Source organism: Mustela lutreola, chromosome 2 (assembly GCF_030435805.1).
Source record: "Mustela lutreola isolate mMusLut2 chromosome 2, mMusLut2.pri, whole genome shotgun sequence".
NCBI classification, from domain to species: domain Eukaryota; kingdom Metazoa; phylum Chordata; class Mammalia; order Carnivora; family Mustelidae; genus Mustela; species Mustela lutreola.
The window spans coordinates 139,220,914-139,248,494 of NC_081291.1; the positions used below are offsets into that span (position 1 = coordinate 139,220,914).

The 27,581-nt window shown below is 35.1% G+C and overlaps 1 protein-coding gene and 1 non-coding gene across 5 annotated transcripts in view; both read left to right on the forward strand.

Moving 5' to 3' along the window:
• The window catches only part of KPNA4 (karyopherin subunit alpha 4), a 57,434-nt gene extending 37,724 nt beyond the window's left edge, over positions 1–19,710 (forward strand). For 3 of the 4 annotated variants that reach the window (XM_059163623.1, XM_059163621.1, XM_059163624.1), the window contains 7 exons: positions 1,177–1,308; positions 6,167–6,295; positions 7,595–7,699; positions 11,057–11,128; positions 12,330–12,492; positions 15,234–15,328; positions 17,728–19,710. In XM_059163623.1, coding sequence (XP_059019606.1) covers positions 1,177–1,308; positions 6,167–6,295; positions 7,595–7,699; positions 11,057–11,128; positions 12,330–12,492; positions 15,234–15,328; positions 17,728–17,826 — 795 coding nt within the window. In that variant the 3' untranslated portion in view covers positions 17,827–19,710. The remainder of the gene's footprint in view (positions 1–1,176; positions 1,309–6,166; positions 6,296–7,594; positions 7,700–11,056; positions 11,129–12,329; positions 12,493–15,233; positions 15,329–17,727) is intronic. The other variant, XM_059163625.1, reaches the window with a different exon arrangement.
• LOC131826287 (small Cajal body-specific RNA 7) lies at positions 6,507–6,833 on the forward strand. The gene has a single exon (XR_009351533.1). It is a non-coding gene; the product is annotated as a small Cajal body-specific RNA 7 (non-coding RNA).
• Positions 19,711–27,581: the final 7,871 nt, after the last annotated feature.

Here is a 27,581-nt window from a genome sequence, read left to right on the forward strand (position 1 = left end):
TGTGTATTTGTCAGTAACTATGCTGTTTATGCAACAATTTAACAGTTGTCATACTTTTTTTTGGTTATAACTTCTAGTTATGACTTAATACAAAAGAAAGGTGAAACACAGTGGCCTGCTGAACTTCACAATAATGTTCATTAAGAATTCTAACATTTAAAAAAATAGTTTAATTTTTAGTCTAATTTAATTACAGAGGAGTTTTTTTTATAAATAGTTTTGGCAGATGCTGTAAATGATACCTTTTCTTTTTTTTTACTAGAATGTTTTTAATTATAGATCACACAGATTGACCTATGGTTGCTTTTAATGTCTTGATCTGCAACTGTGGGATGCTTCCACTATGAGAAGTTGCCTCCAGTTTTTTAAGGCAAAGCAAACTGATTGGAAAAGATGAAACTACTATACTCCTCTAATACTGAAATACTGGCTTTAGACATACCTACATTATACCAATGATACTAGAAAACAACTTGAATGTTTACATCTAGCCCCAATGTTTTGAATCACTGTCTATGTTGAATACATATAGTATTTACAACTGTATGTACTTACTACAATGTCTTTGGACCTATTATGCCTCAGTGTGAGCATTTATGAAAGACTGTCTTTTTCTCCTATTTCATGAACCATGTATCAAACTCTTTGTGAGTTAAGACTGGAAACTAAAAAGAAAAAAGAAAAGACTGGATACTGACCTGTGCTTGGGGTCATAATTAACTGAGGCATCCTAAATATGGCTAAAAGATGCACATACTCGACACAGACATTCAGAGATAGATGATGGTGTTTAGTATTATAGAGCAGATTAAGATTTCAGTGAATTGAGGTGAGACAGAAAAGGAAGAAAGGTAGTGAAACAATCATCGATTAGTTATCCTTAAGTTAACTATAGTTAAGAATCATTAAAGTGAGGGGCACCTGAGTGGCTCAGTGGGTTAAACTGCTGCCTTCGGCTCAGGTCGTGATCTCGGGGTCCTGGGATCGAGTCCCACATCGGGCTCTCAGCTCAGCAGGGAGCCTGCTTCCCTCTCCCTCTCTCTCTGCCTACCTCTCTGCCTACTTGTGATCTCTCTCTGTCAAATGAATAAATTTAAAAAAAAAAAAAACTTAAAAAAGAATTATTAAAGTGAGAAAATATTCAAAGACTGTTTGAATTTTCATTTTATCCATTAGATATTGGTAGATACAGTGTGGGCCCTCTCTTACCTTACTGATGCTGGCAATGAACAGATACAGATGGTAATAGACTCTGGAATAGTCCCTCACTTGGTTCCTCTGCTCAGCCACCAGGAAGTTAAAGTTCAGGTGAGTTTGTTGTTGATTATAATATATGGTGTTTTGCTTTGTTTACCACTAATTTGCTTTAAGCATGGCATTCAGAAATGGACAATTTAATTAGTTAAAGTATATTCCTAGCCTAATAACACATCTTTTAAAAAATCTTTTATTTAGGGGCTCCTGGCTGGTTTAGTGGGTTAAGCCTCTGCCTTCAGCTCAGGTCATGATCTCAGGGTCCTGGGATCGAGCCCCGCATTGGGCTCTCTGCTCAGCAGGAGCCTGTTTCTCCCTCTCTCTCTCTCTCTCTGCCTGTCTCTGCCTAATTGTGATCTCTGTCTGTCAAATAAATAAATAAAATCGTTTAAAAAAAATCTTTTATTTAATCTTTTTTATTGAAGAATAGTTGACACACAATGTTACATTAGTTTCAGGTATTCAGCATAGCGATCCATCTTCTCTGTAAGTTATGCTGTGCTCATTACAAGTGTAGCTCCCATCTCTCACAGTATAATGCTATTATAATAGCCCTGTCTATATTCTTTATGCTATACTGTGTATCCCTTGACTTATTCATCAGAGTACTGGAAGCCTTTCTCTCCCACTCCCCATTTTGCCCATCCCCCCACTCTGGCAAACATCAGTTTGTTGTCTGTATTTATGGGTCTGTTTCTGCTTTTTTGTTTATTCCTTTTGCTTCTTAGATTCCACATATAAGTGAAATCATATGGTATTTTTCTTTCTCTTATTTACTTCATTTAGCATAATGCTCTTTAGGTCCATCCACGTGGTGTTGTACATGACAAAAATCTCATTCTCTTTATGGCTAATATTCCATTGGTGTGTATATACAAAACACACACCACATTTTTACCCATTCATCTATCGATAGACTCATGGGTTGCTTTCATATCTTGGCTATTATAAGTAATGCCACAGAAAACATAGGGGTGCATATATCTTTTTGAAATAAAACAAGAACATATCTTTGATGAAAAGAATGAGGTATTAAGTCCCCATTTTAAAGATGGAGAAAATTAGGTACAATCACTATAGGTCAACAAGAACCATTCCCCCTCCCCTTCCCTTTTCTTATACCCCACCAAAACCCCACCCGAGGCATCTCCATAGTAGATTACTAATTTTTAAGGTAGACCTAGGAACTTCACATGGTAACTTGGGTGGCATCTGAAACAAGTACTGATACTTTGTTTTTTTCTATGCTTCTTATTTTTCTTCATTTTTCCTACTCTTTTCCTTTTCTGCCCTCTTTTTCTTAACTCTCCATACTGCACTGGGCAAGCTTAATATTTAGTTTCATTGGCACTATCTATGATCAAAGGCTTTATACTGAAACATGCTGATTAGGGGTTTCCTAAATTTCCTTTTAGTTATTTAAAATATTTTTTTAATGGGGTGCCTAGGTGGCTCAGTTGTTTAAGCATCTGACCTCATCTCAGGTCTTGATCTCTGGGTCCTGGGACCAAGCCACCAGGCATTTCCTTGCTCATTAAGGAGTCTGCTTGTCCCTCTGCCTCCCCCACTATCCCTCCCTCCCCCAAATAAAATCTTTTTAAAATAAATCTTTTTTAAAATTTGTTTTATCCTTTTATTTTTAAATCCTTCCACATAAATATTTATCCCAAACCTGCATCTAGAAAGAGCCAAAAAGAGAGGGTGAGAAACGCAGACAAATATTATAAGGAATAATTGTCAAACTGCAGTGGTAAAGGGAGATACAGCAAGCTTTAATTATGTGATGACTTAAGAGCGTATTTAGCAGTAGCATAAAGAAAAACTGTTAACCTAATTCCCTGTTTCTCAATCCTGGGTGGACATTAAAATCAACTGTGAAGCTTAAAGAAAAAAAAATACTTCCCTTGACACCTAGAGATTGTTTTAATAAATCTGGGATATTTCCTAGAAATCTGGGCTTCAAAAAGCTCTTCAGATGATACTTGTGTACAATTGGAATGGAGAATACAGACCGTAAAATTTAAAGTAGTTTAAGGAAAGAGAAAACACTTAGGTGAATTCAGGAATAGAGTAAATACTTTGCTATTTATGGGTATTTGTGGCACATTTAAAATATTTTAATAGGGGTACCTAATTAGCTCAGAGGAGCATGCGACTCTTGAACTCAGGGTAGTAAGTTTAAGCGCTGTGTTAAGTGTAGAGATTACTTTTAAAAAAATAAATAAAGTTTTAAAAAAATAAAATCTTATTATTAGATAATAATTAAGTTTACTTTTCTTAAGTGTAGTACTTATGTCTTGGTATGGGTATTTGGTTTGGTTTTGGTTATTTTTGTTTTGTTTTTTCAGAATGCATCATTAGTATTAATATTGGATTTCATTCAGAAATAGGGTTGAAATTTTTCTTTAGCAGCTCCCAATGCCCTCTGTACTTTACATGATACCTAGCAGAGATTTTTAAAATTTTTTCAACTTTAACCCCATCATTCAGGAAAAGAGAATAGTTGTAATGAACTACCATGTAGGTTTCCTCTACATCCCTACTTGCTCCGTCCCAGCAAATTACTTTCACACATCCCAGATAGCATATAATTTCATCCAGCTTCTCTTAAAAATAAGGTTATGTGTTTTTACATATCACAGTAGTGTTAGAGTATTTCTTAATTTTAATATTAAAACCCAGTCAGTATCCAGATTTTACTGATTGCTTCATATTTTTTCAAAGTTTGACCAAATCAGCCTCTAAACAAGATTAACACATTGCATTTAGTAGCTTTGTCTTATGTTTCTGTTACTCTACAATTCTATTTTTCTTTGCTCTTTTAAATTTATTTGTCAAAGAATCTAGGTCACTACAAAACATTTTTAAAAGAAATTAAAGAAGACTTAAATAAATGGAAAAACATCCATGTTCATAGATTAGAAGACAGTGTTGTTAGGAATGCAGTGCTTCTCAAATTTACCTACAGGTTAAATGCAGTTCCTGTTGGGGCACCTGAGTGGCTCACTGGGTTAAGTATCTGCCTTTGGTTCAGATCATGATCCCAGGGTCCTGGGATGGAGCCCTGTCCTATGTCAGTCTCCCTGTTCTGCTTCTCCTTCTTGTTGCTCTCTCTCTGTTCGTTCTGTCAAATAAATAAATAAAATCTTAAAAAAAAAAAAAGACTCCAGATATAAACCCATATGATCAATTGATTTTCAACAAAGGTGCCACGAAAGTTCAATTAGCAAAGAAGAGTCTTTTCAAGAAATGGTAATTAAACAAACGGAGCTAAGACCACTGAATATCTACTTGTAAACAAATGAAATTAGCTCCCTATTTATAAAAATTAGCTCAGAATAGGTCAGACACCCAAGTATAAGAGCTAAAAGTGTAAACCTCTTAGAAGAAAACATAAGCATTAATTTTCATGACTTTGTATTAGACAGCAGTTTTTTAGATTTGATATAATAAGCATAAGCAACCAAGGAGAAAACTAGATCAGTTGGACTTCATCAGAATTAAAAAACTTGTGCTTCTAAGGAGACTGTCAAGAAAGTGAAAAGAAAACCCACCGAATGGAAGGAGTATTGGCAAATAATGTATTTGAAAAGGGACTTGGGTCCAAAATACATAAAGAATTCTTAACAACAGTAAAAAAATAATCCAATTAAAAATTGGCAAAACATTTAAATACAGTTATCCAGAGAAGACATTCAAATGGTCAGTAAGCAACATGAGAAGATGTTCAACATCATTAGCCATGAAAGAAATGTAAATCAAAGCTGCAATGAAATACCACTTCATAAACACAGGATGTATATAATCAAAAAGAGGTTAACAAGTTTTGGCAAAGATGTAGAGAAAGTGGAATCCTTATACATATATAGAAATTAAAATGGTACAGCCTCTTTGGCATACAGTGTGCTAGTACCTCAGAAAGTTAGGTACAGAGTTACTGTATAACTCTGCATTTTCCACTCCTAGATATATATATAACCAAGAGAACTGAAAGCAGATGTTCACACAAGAGCTGGCTCACAAATGTTTATGGCACTATTACTGTTAATAGCCAGTGAAAACAAAATGTTTATCCACTAATGAATATTTAAATAAAATACATTCCACTTATATATAACTGGACTATTATTTGGCTGTGAAAAGGAATGAAGTATCAACACATGCTACAACATGAATGGACCTTGAAAGCATTACATTAAGTGAAGGAAGCCAGACAAAAAAAAAGGCTACCTACTGTCTGATTCCAGTTATATGAAATGTCTGGAATAGACATCCACAGGCATCGTAGCTGTCAGGAACCGCCTTCCCCAACCATTGAGGGAAAGGCGAGTGACTGCTAGTGGATACAGATACCCCTTTTTGATGTGATAAAAATGTTCTGGAATTACATATAATGGTTGCACAACTTTGGAGGTACAAGAACCACTGAATTCTGCATTTTAAAAGGGTGAATTTTGTGTTATGTAAATAATATTTCAATTTGGGAGGGACACTGAGTCGTTTGTCTTATAAATGTTAAAATTAGCCCCCCGCAAAAAGCTCTAACTTGAGAGAAAATGACCTGATACAACTATAAAAAAAATTGATAATTCAAATTCAGATGATAGTGAAATCTCATACAGGTTCCTGCCCTCCTTCAGAAGAGCCCTGTGTTTTTGTTTGTAATTTATTGAAACACTGAATCAAAAATTCAAAGTATTTATTGTCTTTATGGCCCTAATTACTACTCAAAATTATCCTTATTTGTTTGTTTATTGACTGTCTTCCACAATAATGTAAACTCCATAACCCTGTCCTGTTTACTCCTTTGTTCCTAAATTGGTATCAGACAGTTGCTCAAAAACAGTAGGTTGGCATGAATGAAAGAGCTAATCTTTCATAATAGAACATGTCATTACATCTTTTGTTTCAGACTGCAGCACTTCGAGCTGTGGGCAACATTGTTACTGGAACTGATGAGCAAACACAAGTAGTTTTGAACTGTGATGCTCTTTCACACTTCCCAGCACTTCTGACACATCCCAAAGAGAAAATAAATAAAGTAAGTATTTTTAAATACTACCTAATAACACATAAAGTATCAGCAGTTTTCATTCGTAAAATTAGGGATTCAGAAGTATCTATAATGATTATTAATGTAAACCATCATTTAGACATCAAGAGAAGTTAGAATATTTTATTCTTTCTAACATGGATTTCTGTAATTTTTTTGTATATAAAAGCAGTTGTAAACAATGCAAATTTGGCTCTCTTGGAAATGATGAAATAGAGATAATTGGGTGTTGAATGTTGTGTGATTGGAAAATTTTAATGTGTGAGTCATGTAATTAAGCTTAATATTTTATAGATACTTAATAGTGTGTGTGTTTGTGTATGTGAGAGAGATCATGGAGGCTATTGAAAGGGAGCACTGATTGGTGATGCTGATATTGGAGTGCATCTGAGGCTGTTGTAGAAATACACGGGCTGTTGATTACAACATTGCCGATGATTATAACCCAAGAACAGCTCACCTAAGTAGCCTGGCACCCTAACATCTCTAACAGGTTCATTAAACATGGTCCTGTGATCTGATCCAAAGAGCCTGCTTGACATTAGCTAATACTAATACTTTAGGGAATAAAATGTGTTTACTAATTTGTTTTAAATAGAGAAAATGTTTCCTTTTACGTTGAGTAATGTAATAAATTTATTTTATATCTGGTAAATGACAGTAATATCCTACATAGGATATGAGGTTGATATTTTGTCTTATTTCATGCTAACTGGTCTTAGTGTGCATTTGTTGTTTGTGAAACTTGTGAACCACTTGACCGCCATCATCTTGTCAAAAGCAGTAAGCACTACTAAAGTGTAAAGGGTAGCATAAAAAGATCATTAAGGTAGACCAATGAAGCAATCAAACATCTGGTTCCACTTTAGCTCTTGAGAGAAATGGTGCAGTGAATGACTTATAAATAAGTATACTAAAATACCCCACTACTTAAATGTTCTTGTCTCCATTATCATGGATAATTGAGATTTACTGACTTTGACTAGCATTCTTGATCACAATAAAATAGAGAATAAAGCACATTATGTGAGGGGGATGCTAAATCTCATTTACAGTAGTTTTGGGATTTGTATCTATATTACAGCTCATGGATTCCTTAGTATTTGTTCAGGCAAGCTTCTTTTGAGTCTTATGTTTGGGAACATTGTTTTGAAGAATTTTCAGAAGATTTGGTTGATTATGACTTGATATAGGGCCATTTGGACATTGTAACAAATGTAGTGAATTTAGTTCAGATGTAGATTTTAATTTTTAATGAGAAATATTCAAGGGGTCCTTGTTCTGCAGGAAGCAGTGTGGTTCCTCTCTAACATCACCGCAGGAAATCAGCAGCAGGTTCAGGCAGTAATTGATGCCAATCTTGTACCGATGATAATACACCTTTTGGATAAGGTAAGAAAATCATCTTGTATTATAATCTGAGTAAGAGGAAAAGGATTTAAATTTAACAAATTATGTGAATATATGCCTCTGTTTGTTTAATTAGAACCTATACAGTGGCATGAATACTACAGTAAAGTAGTAGTAACGTGAAAACTTTGAACCTAGCAGTTTTTATATATGAAAAAAAATTTCTTTTTAGGAACCCCTAGCCCTTCTTCTGTATCATTCCTTTACCAATAATTACTATTACTCTGGGATTTATTAAAAATACATTATTATTTTAAAAAACTCATTACTGATGATAATATTCAAAATTATAATTGTTACTGCGGATTTAAAATGCTCACATACTATTCTCACTCCACATCTGTTACTTCATGTAATACTGCAACTCCATGAGCTTAAGAATTATTCCTTTTTGACAAATGAAGTAACTATGATATAGACAAATTGTCCAAAATCAAACAGTAAGTAAGTGTGCTATTTAATCATATGCTGTATCATCTCTCATACTTACATTAATGTTTGGGAAAGAGACAATTTAAAATGTCACATTCACAGCATGAGGGTTTTTTCTGAACATTGATCTATAATTAGAAGATAACTCTATCTTCTTTTCCTCCATGTGTTCTACAAACTGGTAGTAAAGACTTAGTTTCCTATAAACTGGTAGATCTGGTTCAGTTTTTTTAGGCAAGGCTTAATGCATTACTCTGTATTTCCTAATGATTCACATCAGAAGACCTATACTGTTTTAACCTTATCTCCAGTTGTCCTACATCTGACCTCTTCAAATTGATGAGTAAGCTCAGTTGCACATGAGCCTGCTCCAACTGATTGTTATAAACCTGTCCATTGGTCTTTGCCTAGTGGTTTTCAGGTAGTGATTAATGATGATTGTGTGGATCCCTTATTTTACTAGGAACTGCAAAATGGTGACTTTCTAATTCTGTCATTCTTTATTAACTGTGACTTCTCAATAGAAAGCTTTTTTCTTTATCAGCTACTGGCTTACTCTGAAATATGTTTCATATAAGAAAAGCAAGATAAATTCTCATCACTTAGTTTTTGTTTTGTTGTTTTGGGTGTGTGTGTGTGTGTGTGTGTGTGTGCAGGCTCCATGCTGGGCTTGAACATTGAAACCTGAGATCAAGACCTGAGCTGAGATGAAAAATCATACGCCTAACAGACTGAGCCACCCAGGCATCCCATTATTCACTTAGTTTTTAGAATAACATGGTTCTCTAACAACCTCAAAAGGATACTAGGGGGTAGTTCTTAGTGTTATTAGGAAATTAGGAATTTTTATCTGTATTTTGTAAGTTTTTGTCCATTGTAGTTATTTTTTCTAACACTAAGGTTGTCCCTAACCATGGAAACTTTTTAAATTTAGCGCCTGAGTCTTTATTCCATTGCCTTCGTAGTTTTTGAGAGCTTCCTACCTTGGGAATATGACATAGTTCTCAAGCTTCTTTTACGTATTTTCTGACCTAGACTCTCCAGGGTGTCCTTTTAGGTAGCAGATAATATAGAAGTGTCATATGCTACAAGGTTGTCATTGTTTCTAGGCCTGAGTGAACAAAATGGGTGATAATATGTTTAGTTTTGTTTTTGTTTTTAGAAAATAGAAAATAGGGATGCCTGACTGGCCCAGTCAGTCAGTAGAGCTATGACTCTTGATTTTCAGGATCATGAGTTCAAGCCCCACATTGGGCATGAAGCCTACTTAAAAAAAAAAAAAGAAACAAGTAGAAAATATATAGCAATTTTGTGAACATGAGAATTCATAAGAAATCATGAATGAAAAGAAACTATCAGATATCACTGGATATTTAGGATAAGCTTTTTATTCTTTGATTTGTAGTTTTATCTCTTATGCTGGAAATCCTTCTAAAATATTACAATATATTAAGATACATAAAATTTATTAAAATAAGATCATATTGCCACTAACCACATGACTACTTCACTGTTAAGATTTCCTTGAGGGATTTTGTTTTTAGGATGTATTCCATCAGTGGTGCACTTAAAATGGTGGTGTGTCACTTGAAATAATTTTTGTACATGTGATTAAGTCACCAAATTGGTATACAGTTATGTTACTTATTTCTGTTTCTTTCTTTCTTTCTTTTTTAAGATTTTATTTATTTATTTGACAGACAGAGATCACAAGTAGGCAGAGAGGCAGGCAGAGAGACAGGAAGGAAAACAGGCTCCCTGCTGAGCAGAGAGCCTGATGCTGATGCAGGATGATACAGGATGTGGGGCTCGATCCCAGGACACTGGGATCATGACCTGAGCTGAAGGCAGAGACTTTAACTGAGCCACCTAGGTGCCCCTCTGTTTCTTATTTGGGGAAATTACTTTAGTATTTTTGTTTGTTTGGGGTTTTTTGGTTATATAAAGGCATATATGTAAATTTTGCTGTATAATATTATTCCCTTTCTGTAAGGATTGTACCATTTTACAATCCTACCAGCCTCACTGATAGATATTTGCATTTTATCAGTCTGATATATAAAAATAGGTATCCCACTACAGTATTAATTTTTGTTACTCATATTTATATAAGTTTTTTCTTCATTGTAAGCATTTTTCCAGGTTGCTAGTCTTCTTTATATTTAACAACAGGTCGTTATTCTATTCAGCAGATTTATTGTAGTTGTTTATTCCACTGTTGTTGAGAATTCTAGTTGCTCTACTTTTTGTCTAGTTAATCTGCTACTAAGATAATATCTAAAAGGATACATAATACTCCTTTGCTTTAAATTATTTCTTGGTAAATTCTCAGAGATTCTCACCTCTGAGAACCTCATGTAGTCATTAGATGTATTACTAAGTATGTTACTGAATCATAAAATGACTTTTTAAATGATTTTTAAGTATATTTTTTCAATTTGTACTTGAAAGGTAATGTAGGAGGGTAATGTTTTTATATAATAGTCTCATTAATGGTGGAAATCATCATTTTTAAAACTTTGTTTTGTGTTTAAAAGAATTACTTGACATTTCTTTGATTAAATTGAAGTGTATGTTTTCCTTTTTTTTTTTTTTGACTTTTTATTTTATCACTCACTTCATTTCATCTGACTTAATTGAACAGTAATACCAAGTCAGTTTGTTGCCAGGAGAGTTTACAAAAGGGAGTCTGCATTTGTTTAGGGTTAATGTGTTGTGGGTTTTTTTGTTTGTTTGGTTGGTTTGGTTTAGGATAAATTGAATTCAGAATCTTCTCTTACATAAAAATATGTATGCATATAGAAAGGCTAGAAAAAAACCTGGAGAAATAAGCAGTTGAATATAATTTCAGACAACATTTTTCATCAGTTTAAACTATGTTGCAATTTGTATCCTTGGCTTTTACAGGGAGATTTTGGCACTCAGAAAGAAGCTGCTTGGGCCATAAGTAACTTAACAATTAGTGGGAGGAAAGATCAAGTAAGTTCAGCTCTCACTTATTTCTCAAAACTGGTAAAATAACAGTACAGATGATTCTAAGATTTAGAGCTCAATTAAATCATAATATACAATGTAGCAAAATAACAGGCATTCTGTGATTTCTTTTCCCCCCCATATAAAAGGGTCACCTTGACTTCCTTTAATTATATTTTATAGATGAGAAGTGTTATACCGCCTTGGCCTACAAAATTTATATAGGTCATGGTAAGATCAAAACATATGTAGTCAGGGTTTATTTGGGTTTAGCAATAGGAAAAAACAGGACTTTTTAGCTTAATAGGGCAGACTGAAGCAACATCACAGATTCTCATAACAATTGAAGATAACCAAAGAGAACACAAAAACCAACAAAAATTTACCAGTAGCAAACAAAGCAAGGAACTAATGTAAACCAAAAGGCTAGGTCTGGGAATTAAGGAAAAGGAATATAAGGAGCCTAGGGTGTAAAGTTTAAAGAGGCACTCATTCTGGAGTTGTGTGGGTGACAAAGCTTAACATTGTGCCAACTGGCAAAAAAAAATGAGTTTCAAAGGTTCCAGGTAAATTTCACAGATAGGTAAAAAGAGTGAACTTAAAGCTGGTAAACAATAAGCTAAGAATTGTCACAGATAAGCTATAGACTGGTGGTGAGTAATGAATCCACTTAAATCTGAATACAGAGCAGAATATACATATAATACATGGAAATGACAATATGACAAAATATAAAAATGATAGAAAATATTACAAAAATATTACAGAACCAATTAAACAATGAATTGAAGGTGGCCAGGTATTTGAGTGTTATAAATGTTACAGCACTCTTACATTGGATACCATAACATTGAACAGTTGTAGCTTTTAAAAAATATCATCCAGCCTCTGTACAGATTTCACAATTTTTTAACCTAAAGGGGAGGAAGGGGCCTTTGAAAAGAGTACTCCTTAAGGCAAATGTTTCATATGACGTTGAATGATTCCTTCATTTTCATTTGTTTTTTTCCTAAGTTCAAGAAAAGCACTACATTAAAAGGAGAAGGAATCTCATAGTAAAATAATAAAATAATCTACTATGGTCTAACATAACATGTGAGACATGTTTCCATACTCAAAATTTTAAAGTTAGAATTATTTCAGTGAGATCGTATGGTACACAAACAAAATTCACCTGTGTTTATTTTATCATGGTGTTTTTCTTCAGGTGGCCTATCTAATTCAACAAAATGTTATTCCACCCTTTTGCAACTTGCTGACTGTAAAAGATGCACAAGTTGTGCAAGTAGTACTTGATGGACTAAGTAATATATTAAAAATGGCTGAAGATGAGGCAGAAACCATAGCCAATCTTATAGAAGAGTGTGGAGGTAAGTTTATTATAAGCTGTTATTTCACACTTTAATGTTCTTTTTGTAGCTACATTTATTTTCTGACTTATTTAACTTAGCATTTATGTTCTTTTTGTAGCTACATTTATTTTCTGACAATGTAGCACTTCTGTATTTTTCTGTCTTAGATTATCAAGTAACAGAATAAACTAAATATTATATGCTATATGTACAGTCCTGCTCAGCTTCTTGCATATGCATAGGTAACTGAATTGCTGCCATGTATTGAACAGGCACTGTGCTAAGGGTACTGGGGAAACAGTGGTAAACAAGACACAGTCCTTGCCCTCAAGGCATGTAGTTCAGTCATTGAGATAAATATGAACTGATTTAATGTGCTAATTACCCTAATAGAAATGTACAACAAAATGAAATACCTGGAAGAAGCAGGAAGTGACACCTGAGCTGGATATTGAGAGATGAATAAGGATTAATAAAGTAAAAAGGGATGAGAGGTGTTCCAGGCAGAGATAACACCATGAGCAAAGTCTGAGGTGAGACCTAGCATTCAGCAAATTATAAGTAGTTCAGTGTTGCTGAATCACAAAGTATGGGGTAGAAACTGGAAATATTGCCACCAACCAGGCCCCTGCAGTCTTACAAGTTTGGTAGCACAGCAGATTCTTTATTCTATAGGGCAGTAGTTCCCAAATCTGATTCTGTGCCAGAGCCACCTAGAATGTAAACAGCACAGCTGAGCTTTCAGCACCTAGAATTACTGTGTAGATAGAACATGGAAGACTCAGTTGTAGCTGTGGACCAAAATGTAAATGTGACCAACCCGGATAAGCACAAAAGGAAGGTTATTTCTGACAGATGTTGAGAAGTAAATGAAAGGAAAAGTAACTGTAAGAGTAGGAGAACCATATTCTCAATTTGCTTGTGAAGGGAGTTCAGAGTCTTGAAAGAAAGAAGTATTTTTTTTTTTTTTTAAGATTTTATTTATTTATTTGTCAGAGAGAGAGAGAGAGCACAGGCAGACAGAGTGGCAGAAGGAGAAGCAGGCTCCCTACAGAACAAGGAGCCCGATGTGGGACTCGATCCCAGGATGCTGGGATCATGACCTGAGCCGAAGGCAGCCGCTTAATGAACTGAGCCACCCAGGCGTCCCAGAAAGAAGTATTTTTAAAGTGACAATAGAGAGCAACAGAAAACACCTAACTATGAAGTTAGGAACAGGAGGTGGAGAATAGTGTTAGGGAACCTAATTGGGAAGTTGAGTACCAGAAAAATTAAAAACAAGTATAGTTTAAAATTTTTTACTAGTATTTTTTCCCCACATAAACATTTTAATTACTAAAAATTTTATTTTTATAAAAAAATTAAAATCCAGATCTGAGCCTTGCCCTTATCACTGGCGGTAAGGCCAGAAATCTATATCATATAAGCTTCCCCAATGAATTCTGCCCCAGGGTATTACAAGCCACTGAAAGTTTTTACCTAAGGGATAGGCATCTTTAAATGGAGCGTGGATATCAAGGAAATGAGACTGTTGGAGACAAGAGGCAGGAAACCAGTTAGGAAGGTATATAGCAGTCTGGGCCACAATAAATGATGACAGGATTCAAGAGAGAGACTTTGAGGTTTTTGAGATTTGATGATAGAGTATTGAGGGAAAGGGGAGCTTATTAGGCTTTGTCTTCAATTTCAAGTTATTAATTATGATGAAGTAAGGATACAGTAGAACAAGTAGGTTAATTGAGGAAAGGCAAGGAATAAATTGTGTTTGGACATTTTTAATTGTAAGTACACATGAAACATCTGGTGGAATTATCATGCAGGCATTTTAATTTTATGCTTCTGAAGCCCAGAAAAGAATAAGTCCTCACCCTATCATAGTGGCTAAATTCTTTTTTTTTTTTTTTTTTTAAAGCAATCCCCATACCTAGCATGGGGCTCAAACAGCTCTGAGATCAAGAGTTGCATACTCCACTGACCAAGCCAGCCAGACGTCCCTAGCTAAATTCTTTACTTAAGGCGGGCTCACTACATAGAATGTGTAGAGTGAAAAAAGAAAAAAAAGAATGTGTAGACTGAAAAATGAGCCCAAAACAACTTCTCCCATGTAAGGAATAGATAAAGAAGAACACTCAAGAAAGGGCAGTTTTCACTTCATTTTGGAAACCTTAAAATTATTACTCCTATAAAGCAAAATAAGATGCATTTTGCTTATCAGTTAAGTTTATATATTCTTTTTAATATTTTTGCCTGTGATTTAATAAGCTCATTAATGTTTATGGGGAAATTCCCCTTCCCCCGAAGTACTGTGGTTGATCTTGATCATTTTCCATAATATTTAACAGATGTCTTAACATTCATATTTATTAATCACCAGTTTTTTCATTATTTTTATACATGTATCATTAGAAAAACTTGGCAGAGGCTAGAAAGTAAAAAGAATCTGCTTTTAACTTGTAACAAACAAAAGTAATCCATGTTATTATTCCTTATAAACATTGGTTATACGTAAACCGAATAGAGAGGTGTCCGTTGCTTGCTTAAACATACGAATTTAAACACTCAGGTGGTTAACTTTTTAAGATAAATATGCTATATCTTTGTGCATAAAGCCTTTTTAAGATTCACCTTTAGTATAGAGTCCCAAAAATCACAGATTTACTGCCCAAAAATTGGGATTATGTGGTCCCAAGATTATTGTAAATTTTTTGTTCTTCTGTTTTAAATATTACCATTGTTTCACTTCATAAAATTTCTTGCAGGACTGGAGAAAATTGAACAACTTCAAAATCATGAAAATGAAGACATCTACAAATTGGCCTATGAGATCATTGATCAGTTCTTCTCTTCAGATGATGTATTTAATAATTTTATGGTTTTATTTGTTTTATGTACAAACATAAGTCTAGAAATAATATAAGCTAGGACATACACTTTTTTGGAATGTATTTAAAATAATATCACTTTCAGAAATAATATTTTAAAGTCCCTCAGGGCATTAAAAAGTACTGGTTCTAAGGGCAAAAAAAGAATTAAGGATTTTTTTTTTCCTTTTACGGATTTATTGCCATTAGTAGTTAAAAACAATGAGGATTTTTTATTTTACAGGAATGCTGAAGGCTTGCTTGTAAAATAGCTTTTTTTTTTTTTTTTTTAATCTCACTATTGGAAGTTCATAGTTTTTGACCACCTTCCTCCACTTTTCTCTGCTTGTACCCTTTACCCATGGTAACCACAAGTTTGATCTTTCCTATGAGCTTTTTTATTAGGATTCCACATATAAGTTAGGTCATACAGTATTCGTCTTTCTGTCTGACTTATTTAACTTATCATTAAATGCTCTCAAATGTTTATACATGTTGTTGCAAATGGCAGGGTTTCCTTTTAGTCTGTAATATTCTACTGTGTATATATATCACATTTGCTTTATCCATTCATCTTTTGGTGCACATTTTAGGTTCTTTCCATGCCTTGGCTATTGTAAATAATGCCACTGTGAACATAGGGTTAGAAATGTCTTTTTAGGTTAGTGTTTTCGTTTCCTTTGAATATATTGTTAGAAGTGGAATTGCTGAATAATCATATGATAGTTTTATTTTTAATTTTTTGGTGGAAATACTGTTTTACATTTTTGGTGGAACTACTGTTTTCCATAGTGGCTGTACTAATTTACAGTCCCACTAACAATGCACAAGATTTCCCTTTTCTCTATATCCATACCAGCATTTGTTAACTCTTGTCTTTTTAATGGTGGCCGTTTCACAGGTGTGAAGTAATACCTCATTGTGGTTTTAATTGGCATTGCCCTTATTACTAGTGATATTGAGCATCTTTTTATATACCTACTCATCTTTTGTATATCTTTTGGAGAAATGTCTGTTCAAGTCTTTTGCCCATTTTTTAATTGGGTGGTATTTTTTGCTGTTGAGTTATGATAAGAATTTTTCGACCCTTGACAAATCAGTCTCTATTTTCACTTGATGTCTTTATAGTTCTCAAATTCTATATTGTTAATAGCATAACATATTTATAAGCAAAACAGTGATACTGGTATATTCTGTAATAAATCCTTAATGACAGTAGTTCATCTATATTTGAAGATACTATCACTGTTATTTTTGTTAGATGACCAAAAATAAATTTGAAAGTACATAAAATGGAAAGAGTAAATCATCAAGAAAGATAAGTTACATATAATGTAAGGTATAGTATGCAAGAGTATCTTCATATTGTCAGTATATGGTAGTTGAAATTAAAATATTAACTTATTTTTAATGTTGCTCCTTTGGAAAAATAAATCTAAAAGCAGCTATTCCTTAGAAAATTATGATTAGATATAGCCACCAGTGGATTTTTGATAATTCTCATGTTTTCAAAAAATAATTCATATACCTCAAACTTTTCCACATTATCAAAAAGTGGAATGTTACTAAATATTTTCTTAAGTGAATATGATTTAAACATGGCATAGAGACAGTACTAGAAAAGAAAATCTGTGAACTGTTTCCTTATAGATGGTCAACCTAAGTCCTATTTAGAATATAATGCTAGTTAAATCAATCAGAAATAAAATTTAGAAAAACATACTCTCTTAAGGGAAGCTTTTATCACATGTTCTAAAGTTGGATTTTTGGAATTCCTAATTTGCAGTTAGGTATATACAAGACATTACGATTTCTAATACCTTAACATGAAGTTCTCTGTTATCTCTTAACACTGTGAAAAGAATAATTCAGACGATGAGCATATTTATAAGAACTGTACTATAGGTCAGTGATTTTTGTGGTATTTCAAAAAAGAACCTGCATATATATTATACTCATTATAGCACAGCTATTATCTTACTGTTTTAAGCCCAGATGTCATTTGTCTCCAGTTGCTAGTAAAAAATTAACTAAAGATTACATTTACTGTCCAAAAGTGACAGCATTATGTTTTTTAATGTCATCAACTTTTATCTCTTTGCCTAGGTAAAAGGGATATTAGAGTATCCTCTCAGTTTGATGTGTAGGACCATCTCGTTTATTACTTATATTTCACTCTTTTGGAAGATACCTATCTTGCATATTCTCTTAAGTTTCCTCTCATTTTGGTGTCCTCCAAGAAAGTCTTCACGAAGTGTTTCTAAAGAGGTGGTAGGACAATGTTGGCTTTCATCATCTCTCTTAGTTTTTTATGGAAATGAGAATATTTCTATAATGTTATTTATGTAACCTTTAAAACTAATTATCACTTACTTTTTCTTTTTTTCTTTAGATTGATGAAGATCCTAGCCTTGTTCCAGAGGCAATACAAGGTGGAACATTTGGTTTCAATTCATCTGCCAACGTACCAACAGAAGGGTTCCAGTTTTAGAAAGATGTTGTGGAAGTTAGGTACAATGCAGCACTGAGATATATATATATATATACATATATATAAAAAGGTTTGATCCATCAAGCTTGGCTCATGGGATCTGCTGCTGCATTAAATCGGGAAAGAAAATGTGAAGATTTCATTTGGAATCACAGAAAATGCCCAAATGAGGTCAAGATGGCGAGTGGGTGCGAGTGAGAATGAGTGGCAAAATGTAACGAAAACTTTACATGAATGCTTATTTAGGTTGTTCAAAGTAAAAAGGGCTACAGGTCACAGATCTTCAGTGCCTGAGAAGGAACATTGACTTACTCTGTATCAATTGAGGGGAAAGTGCAGTACTGTCATCTTCAAGCCTTGTAAGCATAAAAGAGGATACGATGCCCATATAAGTCAAAGGAAACCGAGCCCAGGCCTTGCTATGAAGCAGTGTGTGAGTGGACAATGTTGAATGAATGTCTGGCTCAGTGATAGGGAGTCAGGTTCATCTTTCAAATCTAGGGCTCTTCACTCATGAAGCAGACTCCTAGTCCTGGAGTGACTGTGTACGAGAGTATGGTTGTGGTGCTGTATGTGAACGCATGCAAGCTTGATTCGCCTTCAGGGGGCTGATAACAAACCTAGTAAATCATCAAAGTGAGATCATAAGTGTTAATGTACACTGGACATGAAAACAAAGACCCGTTTAGCAGCAGACATTGGTTTACTCTGCAGCCTGTGTTTTCTACTCCCCTCTTCCCTTTACCCACCCCCCTCCTTTATTTTTTCTTTTTAGTTTTTATTTACTTTACCTAGTATGGCTTTTTAGTTGCTTTTCAAGTCAGAAAACTTTTCAGGAAGGTTTCCCTGTGCATTTGCACCAGATGAATGTTTGATGCTATGAAAAGCTTTCCATATCATCAAAACTAATTTGTGTAGATTTTTGCATGAAAAAAATCATAAATTTCCCTCAAAATAGACTGTGTTACAGTACACAAGTTGCCATAATAGTATAAAACAGTAAAATGTGCTTTAAAAAGCCATCCTTTTCATTTTCAGAGATAACATAAAGATCTTTGCATGAGGTAAATCTACAGCATAGTTCATTTTTAGATTTTGTTGAGTCCTGTAAAGAAGAAGAAGAAAAAAGTTTCAGTTGTGGTAGAATACCGTGCTGTGTTTAAATGTTACTTGTTTTCAAACTTTGTTTTCTATGAAAATGATATGGAAACTTCTAAAATGGAATTTGGTGCATATGTACTGCTGAATAAAGACCGATGAAGAGGTTTGAGTAGATGTACAAATCAAGTAATGGTTTGAACACCTTTAATAATATGCCTAATCTGTTCAATTGTTTTAGAATCTTTTTATCTTAGATGTAGGCAGCCATGAACAATCTATTTTGAGCCACTTTAGGGAGAAAACTTTGTATTTTTAAAACTTGCATAAAAGTTATGCAAGTGGTTTTTATAAATTGGAATAATACCTCAGTTTTGAGGTTATGCACACTAAATTAAATGTGACATAAATTAATTTGTACAAAAAGAACTCTTTATAAGGTGGCTCATTGTAGGAAATCCTGTGCCTTCCCCTTTGAGCACAAGTGTTGCATGAACAACAGTTTGCTATAAGAAACATACCAGATTAGCCACCATTAGCATCTATATCTACTTTGTGTTTAAAATCAACTGGTAATTCTGAAACACTGTAGAATGGATAAAAATTATTTTGTGATCATAACTCTTTGTTGAACTAGAGTATTTTTGCAGCATTCCTTGTCATCAGAAACATGGTTAAAGTTTAAAACTAGAAGCAGCAGAAAACTAGCTTGTAAAATTTATCCAAGTAGAATGCAGGCTAGGCTGTCTTGGGGAAATAAACATTAAAACTTAAAGCAATGTTTTACATGGGGTGTGTGTGTGTGCTATTTGGATTTTAATATATATAAATATAAACGTAAAGTTAGAGTGTAAATCAATGGCTTATTTTAGATTTTCCTTAGGCGTTTGACCTAGAACCAACATAACAGGAAATTTCTTCAATTTGTACTTTGAGTATAGACATACTTATATTCTAACTCACTGGATCTGTTCAGGTGACACTGTCTTTGGTTCTGGTTTCTCCCTGTCCAGCCCAACATTTTGACCTCTTTATTCTTCTAGCAAAGTGGACTGAGAGAGACTATTTGAACTATATTTTACATAGTATTATAACTTCAACACATGGCTATCAATGGCAGATTACACACAGAGCTTGTTTTTTTACGGAAGGTTTAAATTAGCAGAAGTTGACCATAACAGTAGTTTGTATGATCCATGTTTCTTAGTAAACAGATCTAGCTCAAAGTAAGGTTATAATAGGCTAAATGAGTCCATAAAATAGTTAATCCTGTAATACATCCTAGTTGTGGATGATAATCAACATCTATGAATACAAGGGGTCCCTGATAGTCTAAATACTTCATTTTTCTACCTGTGGTCTCATACAGGACACTGATTTTGTAATAGAATGCTTGGAGGGATTTTTCATTGTCTGAAATTTGTTTCAGCACAGTTAACAGTTCATCATAGTTAGCAGATTTAAACACAACTCTTTGTTTATTCTCCAGTGATTAAGAAACTTTATTCATTTTTAACATAAACATTATTTGTGAGGAGGGGGAAAAATGGAATAGTAAGTCTTTAATAAGCTTGGTTTTCCTGGCTTTTCATGTCTTAAACTACTTTTTCAGAGCATCAAGTCCTTCTCAAATTGTATAAAAATGAGAATGTTCTATTACAAATGTGTGAGTAGCCCTAGTCTAAAATATATCTTTAAAGATATTTTTTCTTCTCTAACTTGTCTCATAATGGAATAAGTACTTTCCACATTACTTTGAACCAAAACTAGAACATTCCTATAAGTAAAACTATTAACTAATCATTAAAAATAGATTTGGAAGACTTTTTAACTTTCAGTTTAGGCTTACCTGGTGACTGCATTTCGTAGGTTTTTTCTTTCTTAAGAGGTATCATTGCACTGCAAAGTGATGGGCTTTATTGTAACATTAATTTGTGGAGTACCCTATTTGGTTTCTCCATTGCCTCAGTTCCCTCAAAAAAAGAGAACTTGAGCTAAGCTCTGTAATTTAAGAAGTGATGTATCTTCTGTTGCTGTATAACAAATTACAACGAACTTACGGCTTAAACCAACATATATTTATTATTTGATAGTTGCCGCAGGTCAGGAGCCCAGATGCAGTTTTGCTAGATCCAGTGCTCAAGGCCTCACAAGGCGTCAGTCAAGTTTCAGCCAGAGCCACAACCTTTGAAGGTCAGGGTCCTCTTCCATGCTTGTATGGCAGAACCCGTTTCCTGGCAGCTGTAGAATTCAACGCAGCTTGCTGCTTCAAGGCTTGCAGGAAAATCTGATTTCAGAAAAGGCCCTAAACCTTTTTTTGAGGGCTTACCTGATTAAGTCAGGCTCACCCAGGATAATCTCCCTCTTGACCACAAAGCCAGACTGATTGGTACCTTAATTAACCTGCAAAATCCTTTCCCCCTTGTCCTATACCGTAACTTATAATATCTATCATATTCACAGATCTTGCCCACACTTGGGAAAGGGGATAATAAAGGGCATGTGCATCAGGGGATCTTGGGAGCCATCGTAGAGTTTTGTCTACCACAATGGAGTATCAGTCTTTAGATCCCAGAGCAATTTAGAAGTGATCCTCTAGTATATTGCAAGTTTGTTTCTGGACAACCTATTCGAATTTAGTGCAAGCTCTGGACCAGCTTCCTCCCAAAATGCATAAGCATAACAGCTTTAGGGACTCAGGAGTCTGTGAATTTCTGAGAAATGGTCTGTCATAATCCTCCCCTTTAAATGATTGCCAAGAGGTGACTTGTCCAGAGTCCCACAGAGTTTTGAAATTACTTGATTGCTTTTTGAGTTTTCAAAATTAAATCATTTGTTGTAGAAATTAAGGTGGTGAGCTATAAACAGGCCAATTTAGCTTCAATCAAAAGCAGTTACCAGTTAACTTTTGAGGTTTGGTGAATTATTTACCTCCTAAGTGTAAAAGTTCTCTTGTTGACTATTTTCAAGGTCATGATACCTGGTAAATTTTTGTACCTTTTTACTTCTTGATTATTTTATTCCTTGGCAAAATTCATTAAATCTCAGCTAGTAATTTAATAGGACTTGGAAAGAAAAATTTGCCCAGACATCCATTCCCATACTCCGAAATAGCAAATCCATTCCTAACTTGATGTTTGGAACGTTTGAAGGAGAAAATTATTTTCTTTTTAATAAATAAGCACACTGGGTTTCCTGGCTGGCGTAGTTGGTGAACCATATCATTCTTGATCTTGGGGTCATGAGTTCAAGCCCCACCTCAGGAGTGGATATTAATTATAAATAAATGACGGATGTCTGGGTGGCTCAGTCAGTTGGGTCATAATCCCTGGGTCCTGGGATTGAGTCCTGACTTGGGCCTCTTGCTCAGCGGGAGCCTTTTGCTCCAAATCTGCCTGCTGCTCCCTCTTGTGCTCTCTATTTCTGACAAGTAGATAAAATCCTTTAAAAATAACCCATACTTTAAAAGTTCATCTACAAACCTTTAAGAAAATAAGCACATTAAAGTATGTTTTTAAAAAACAGAAGTAGGGTAATAAAAGTTATACTAGATCCCTTTAAGCAAATCAAGGTGCACATTGATAGCCTTATAATCCAAATTCCTAAATTAAAGGGAGACTTTAAAAATGAAGATTTGTCAAGCCTGTGTTAACGGTGTGACCAGAAGCAAATGGACTGAGTACAGTGCCGAATTGCATATTAGAACAGCAGAAACGTACAAGGAAGATAGATTTAGTATTTTTCCCTAAGACTTAACCTAGCAGTTCCATTAGTTTTTAATTACTCCCTTTAAATTCAGGTCCCTTAGGTGGCAAATTTGGTTGAGAATATCCATCTTAAATTGTGCTGTTTATAAATATGACAGCTGGTAACTTGTGAATAAGGGTAGCTGAAAGATTGTTTCTGATCTACCTCTTACCAGAAGACTACTTTATCATTGTTTATATATATTTTTTTTTTAAAGATTTTATTTATTTATTTGACAGAGAGAAATTACAAGTAAGCAGAGAGGCAGGCAGAGAGAGGAGGAAGCAGGCTCCCTGCTGAGCAGAGAGCCCGATGCGGGACTCGATCCCAGGACCCTGAGATCATGACCTGAGCCGAAGGCAGCAGCTTTACCCACTGAGCCACCCAGGCGCCCTCATTGTTTATATTTTTGTGTTGGTTTCTGCCTTTACAGATTTTGTATCTTGCAGCTCTAAATACGCTGCTTACGCCAGGTTACTTAGCTTTTCCAAACCATCAATTCTTCCAGTTTTATTCATGAAGAGTTTTTAAAGTTTTTATTTATTTGACAGAGACACAGTGAGATAGGGAACATATGCAGGGGAGGGCTGGAGAGGGAGAGGCAGGCTTCCCACCAAAAGGGAGCCTGACGTGGGGCTCGATCCCAGGATCCAGGGATCACGACCTGAGCCAAAGGCAGACACCCAACAACTAAGCCACCCAGCTGCCCCATCATGAAGAAATTTTTTACAGTCTTTTCCACTTTAGTTTTTCTGTTACTCTGGAAAGCATGAATTCTATTTTCCTGCCCAGATCGTACTTCTATTTTGTATAGCTGATGGATTTCTTGATATTCTCTAACTTTACCTGAGATATTATCTGTTTCTATTCCAAACAACTGTTTAAAAGGCCTAATCAAAAAATATATACTTTTATAATATATATATCTATATTATAGATATATATATAATATATATATAATATCTATTATTTTTGTGATGTTCCCTATCTCCAGTTGTTTGCCTTCTGGATAATTCATTCAGCATCCTGTCTTCTCCATTCCTCTGTCTTTGGAGCCTTGTGAGAGCCACCTTTCCCCCTTCCTCTGTACGTAGTTACCATTTCACTCTGTACACATACTAATCAATGCTAAATATCCAGCTCTTGGACTCCGGGGAGGGTGTTTTTCTTATCTCAAAACCCTCCCATTTTGGCTTATAATTATGGGATTGGGAAGGAATCAACATAGGCTTATTTCCTCCCACCATAATACCATACTTTTTTTGTTTTCTTCAAGTTGGCCCCTTGTTCAACTCATAAACTTAAAACTTCCCTATTACGGATATTTTCTACCTCCAACCACTTCTCTTTGTAATGCCACTGTGCTCTCTCCATAAAAGTTAATATTGTGCCTCAAATCTTTAGATCCCAGGGTGGTCTTTGGGGTGTCCCACTTTTGTAACTGTAACTGGTGCATTAAAACTGGTCTTTAGTTCCTTTTCGCCCCCTTTGAACCAATTTAGGATGGTTATAGGATAGCTGTTAAGGTACTTAAGTTCAGTAACCTTGTTCCAGCATGAGTCAACTAGTGCTCAGTGATGCTAAAGAGAACTGAAAAGTTGCTTTCCTTTCCCTCTATCCCCATGTTCCTCGTTTTGCAGTTTTGCCCAGCTACCAAGAGGCAGTAGTTTCTGAGTGTCTTTTTTGCATCCTAGTTTTCTCAGCTCCACAGTTCATACCTTGAATTTTCCAGATCTCTGTCTCCTTCCAGAAGCTGAATTTGTCCAATAGTGTCTGCTAACCTTGCCATCCCCATTAACTTATTTTGTAATGCGTGTCTTACATTTATGGAAATTTTTCAGTCTGTGGAGTCTGTCAGTCATTGGTCTTCTCACATCAGCATTTCTCCATCTTCCTTTCCACCGGGATTGTAAGCTTCTTAAGGGCAAGATCTGCATATAAACAAAGCTCCATAAGCCCCCATGAAGGTGCCTTGAGTTCTGTGAAGGTTTACACTGATAATGATGCATCCTCTCTGGCAAACTGATTGTAGGGACTACTTCTAAAAATCATCCTTCTATCTGGAATTTAAAAATTTGCTTCATTGCACATGAGGTTCAGAATGCTTCCTGTCAGAAGGAAAGATACTCCATCCCTTGCCAGATGAGTGGTCATTTCTTCATTTTTGATGTTTTACCCAATGTAGGATCTGGATATCTGACATACATAAGGTCTTGAAAAGGATCTTTGTGAGTTTTTCAAATACTGATTTTACATACTATGAAGCAGAAGCAGCCAAATATCTTAATACTGATGTAATTTTTTTAAACATGTACTCTATTGAAATAACTTTGCATCGTATCAATAGCTGTTTTTACAAAGAAGCTATCCAAACCTATGGTTTATCCAAACCATAAAGGTAAGTGGTTGCTGTTTTAGTCTATCTGTAGAACAAAATTAATAGAATGCTATTTTGGTTATTGATGTTGCAGTATTCATTGATTGAAACAATTGTATAAGATTTCTTTTGCCTGAGTAACAGTTATACAAGTTTTAGTTTCTAGAAATAATTAGGAGCAAGCACAAGGAACTCCCTCAATTTTGTCTAGTCCCAATCAGAACAATTCTAATAATCATCATGGTGTTTACCCATTCTTTTCCTGCTATCGCAGAGGCTTTTGATACAAATTAAAACCTTGGACCATTTGGTAATCTGGCTTCATTCTTAATTATTGTGGGACCTTATAAAGTTATTTTATCACTGTGTGCTTCTGTTTCTTCATCTGAAAAGTGGAAAATAATCATAATGCCTACTCAGTGGGTTATTTGACAGCTTAAAAGAGTTATTAGTCCATGTAAAACGGGCATCTGGGTGGCTCAGTTAAGTATGTGCCTTTTGGCTCAGGTCGTGGTCAGAAGGTTCTGGGACCGAGTCCCTCATTGGGCTTCCTGTTCAGTGGGGAGTCTGCTTCTCCTTCTGCCCCTCCCGCTCCCCCCTTCTCTTGCTCTCAAATGAATAAATAAAACATCCTTTTTAAAAATTTCATGTAAAACATTTTGAATATCCTAGGTAGATAATAAGTACTACAACTGCTAGGGGAAATTGCCTTTAACTTCAATTGCAAATAAACAGAGAAGCTCTTTTCATCTTTATATTTGGTAAATATCTGAGAACCTACATTGGACTAGGCATTAAATCAGTAGCTTGGGATACAAAGCCAATTAAAATGTAGCATTCACTCTCGGTTTATGGGGAGAGACACAGTCATAAGTGGATAAATGAAAAGCAGTAAATACAATGATAGATGTACATGATACCTTTGTTAGACCCCACTGTTTGGAGACTGTATGACAGCATTTGATGGAATACACAAAATTAGACTTATTATCTCTGGATTCACTTATTTCCACCTTCAGACCTTTCTTGACCTATTCAGACAATTTTATTCAAACCCTCAACCCCTGCCTCCCCCTCATTCTTAGTAGATGGTCTTTCCTATTTGGGAGGTGGAGGGGGTTGGGGGGGTGGCAAAGAGAACTATATGGGAGGAACTCCTCAGCTCACTTCCAGATTACAAATCCACATATAGGGGGACCTGAGTGGCTCAGTAAGTTAAGCACCTGACTCTTGATTTTGGCTCAGGTCATGATATCAAGGTCATGGGATCGAGCCCCATGTCAGGCTCCATGCTGCATGTTGAGTCCACTTGGGATTCTCTCCTCTCCCTGTGCCCCTTCCCCTGCTCCCTCACGTGCTCTCTCTTTTAAATAAATAAAATCTTTTTTTTAATCATATAGATAATTCATCCATTTCTGCTCTGTTTAAGAAGATATCTCTCTTCATAACCAGGGCAGTCCCATTGTCTTGAATTCTATTTCTCGCTATTTCTCAGGAATCTCACACTATGAATTACAGCTTTTCTTTCTATCCAGCTATTCTTCCGTGTGATTTTTTTTAATGTGATTCTATCAACATTTAAACATGCTCAATTATTTCCTGTCTTAAAACAGAAGTGCAACACTACCATTCCAGCTACTACACCATCCTCACTTTACTATCAAAGCCAAAGTTCTCTTGAGAAGTTTGCTTGCTCACTCCAGTTGCTCACATCTCATTCACTTTCAATCTCCTTACACAATCTTACAATCTCCTTTACCCCATAATTTTATAAAGCCCTTGACAAATCACCAGTGCCTACATTTCATTAAATTAAATGGGCAGTTTTTCTCTTTATCTTGACTCAGAAACATTAGACGTTTGACAACAAAAACAATGCCTCATTGTTTTTCCTCTTTGATCATTGCTACCTCTTCACATGCCATATCAGACCTTAGCCAACATTTTATCTCCTTTCTAGAAATCTTTCTAGTCATTAAATGCTTAAAAGAGTTTATAAATATTTTATTTATTTATTTGACAGAGATTACAAGTAGGTGTGGGGGAATGGGGAGCAGGCTTCCTGCTGAGCAGAGAGCCTGATGCAGGACTCAATCCCAGGACCCTGGGATCATGACCTGAGCCAAGGGCAGAAGTTTTAACCCATTGAGCCACCCAGATGCCCTGCTTCAAGAGTTTAATTCTCAACTCAGATTCTCCTCTCACACTAAACCCTCTTTATGCAGACACAATAGCCAAACTTAAGTGACCATCTATGACATGCCCACTGATCCTTAATTTAGTGTCAGCTTTCTCTGAAATCACTGCCTCCTAGTTCCCATTGTATATTCTTTCCTCCTTTGTTGAAGATTAATTGACCATATAATTGTGGATTCATTTTTGGGTTTTCTATTCTGTTGATCTATGTGTCTATTTTTGTGCCAGTACCATACTGTTAATTACTACAGGTTTGTAATATAACTTGAAATCTGGAGTTGTGATACCTCCAATTTTATTTTTCTTTTTCAAAATTGCTTTGGCCTTTTGGGGCCTT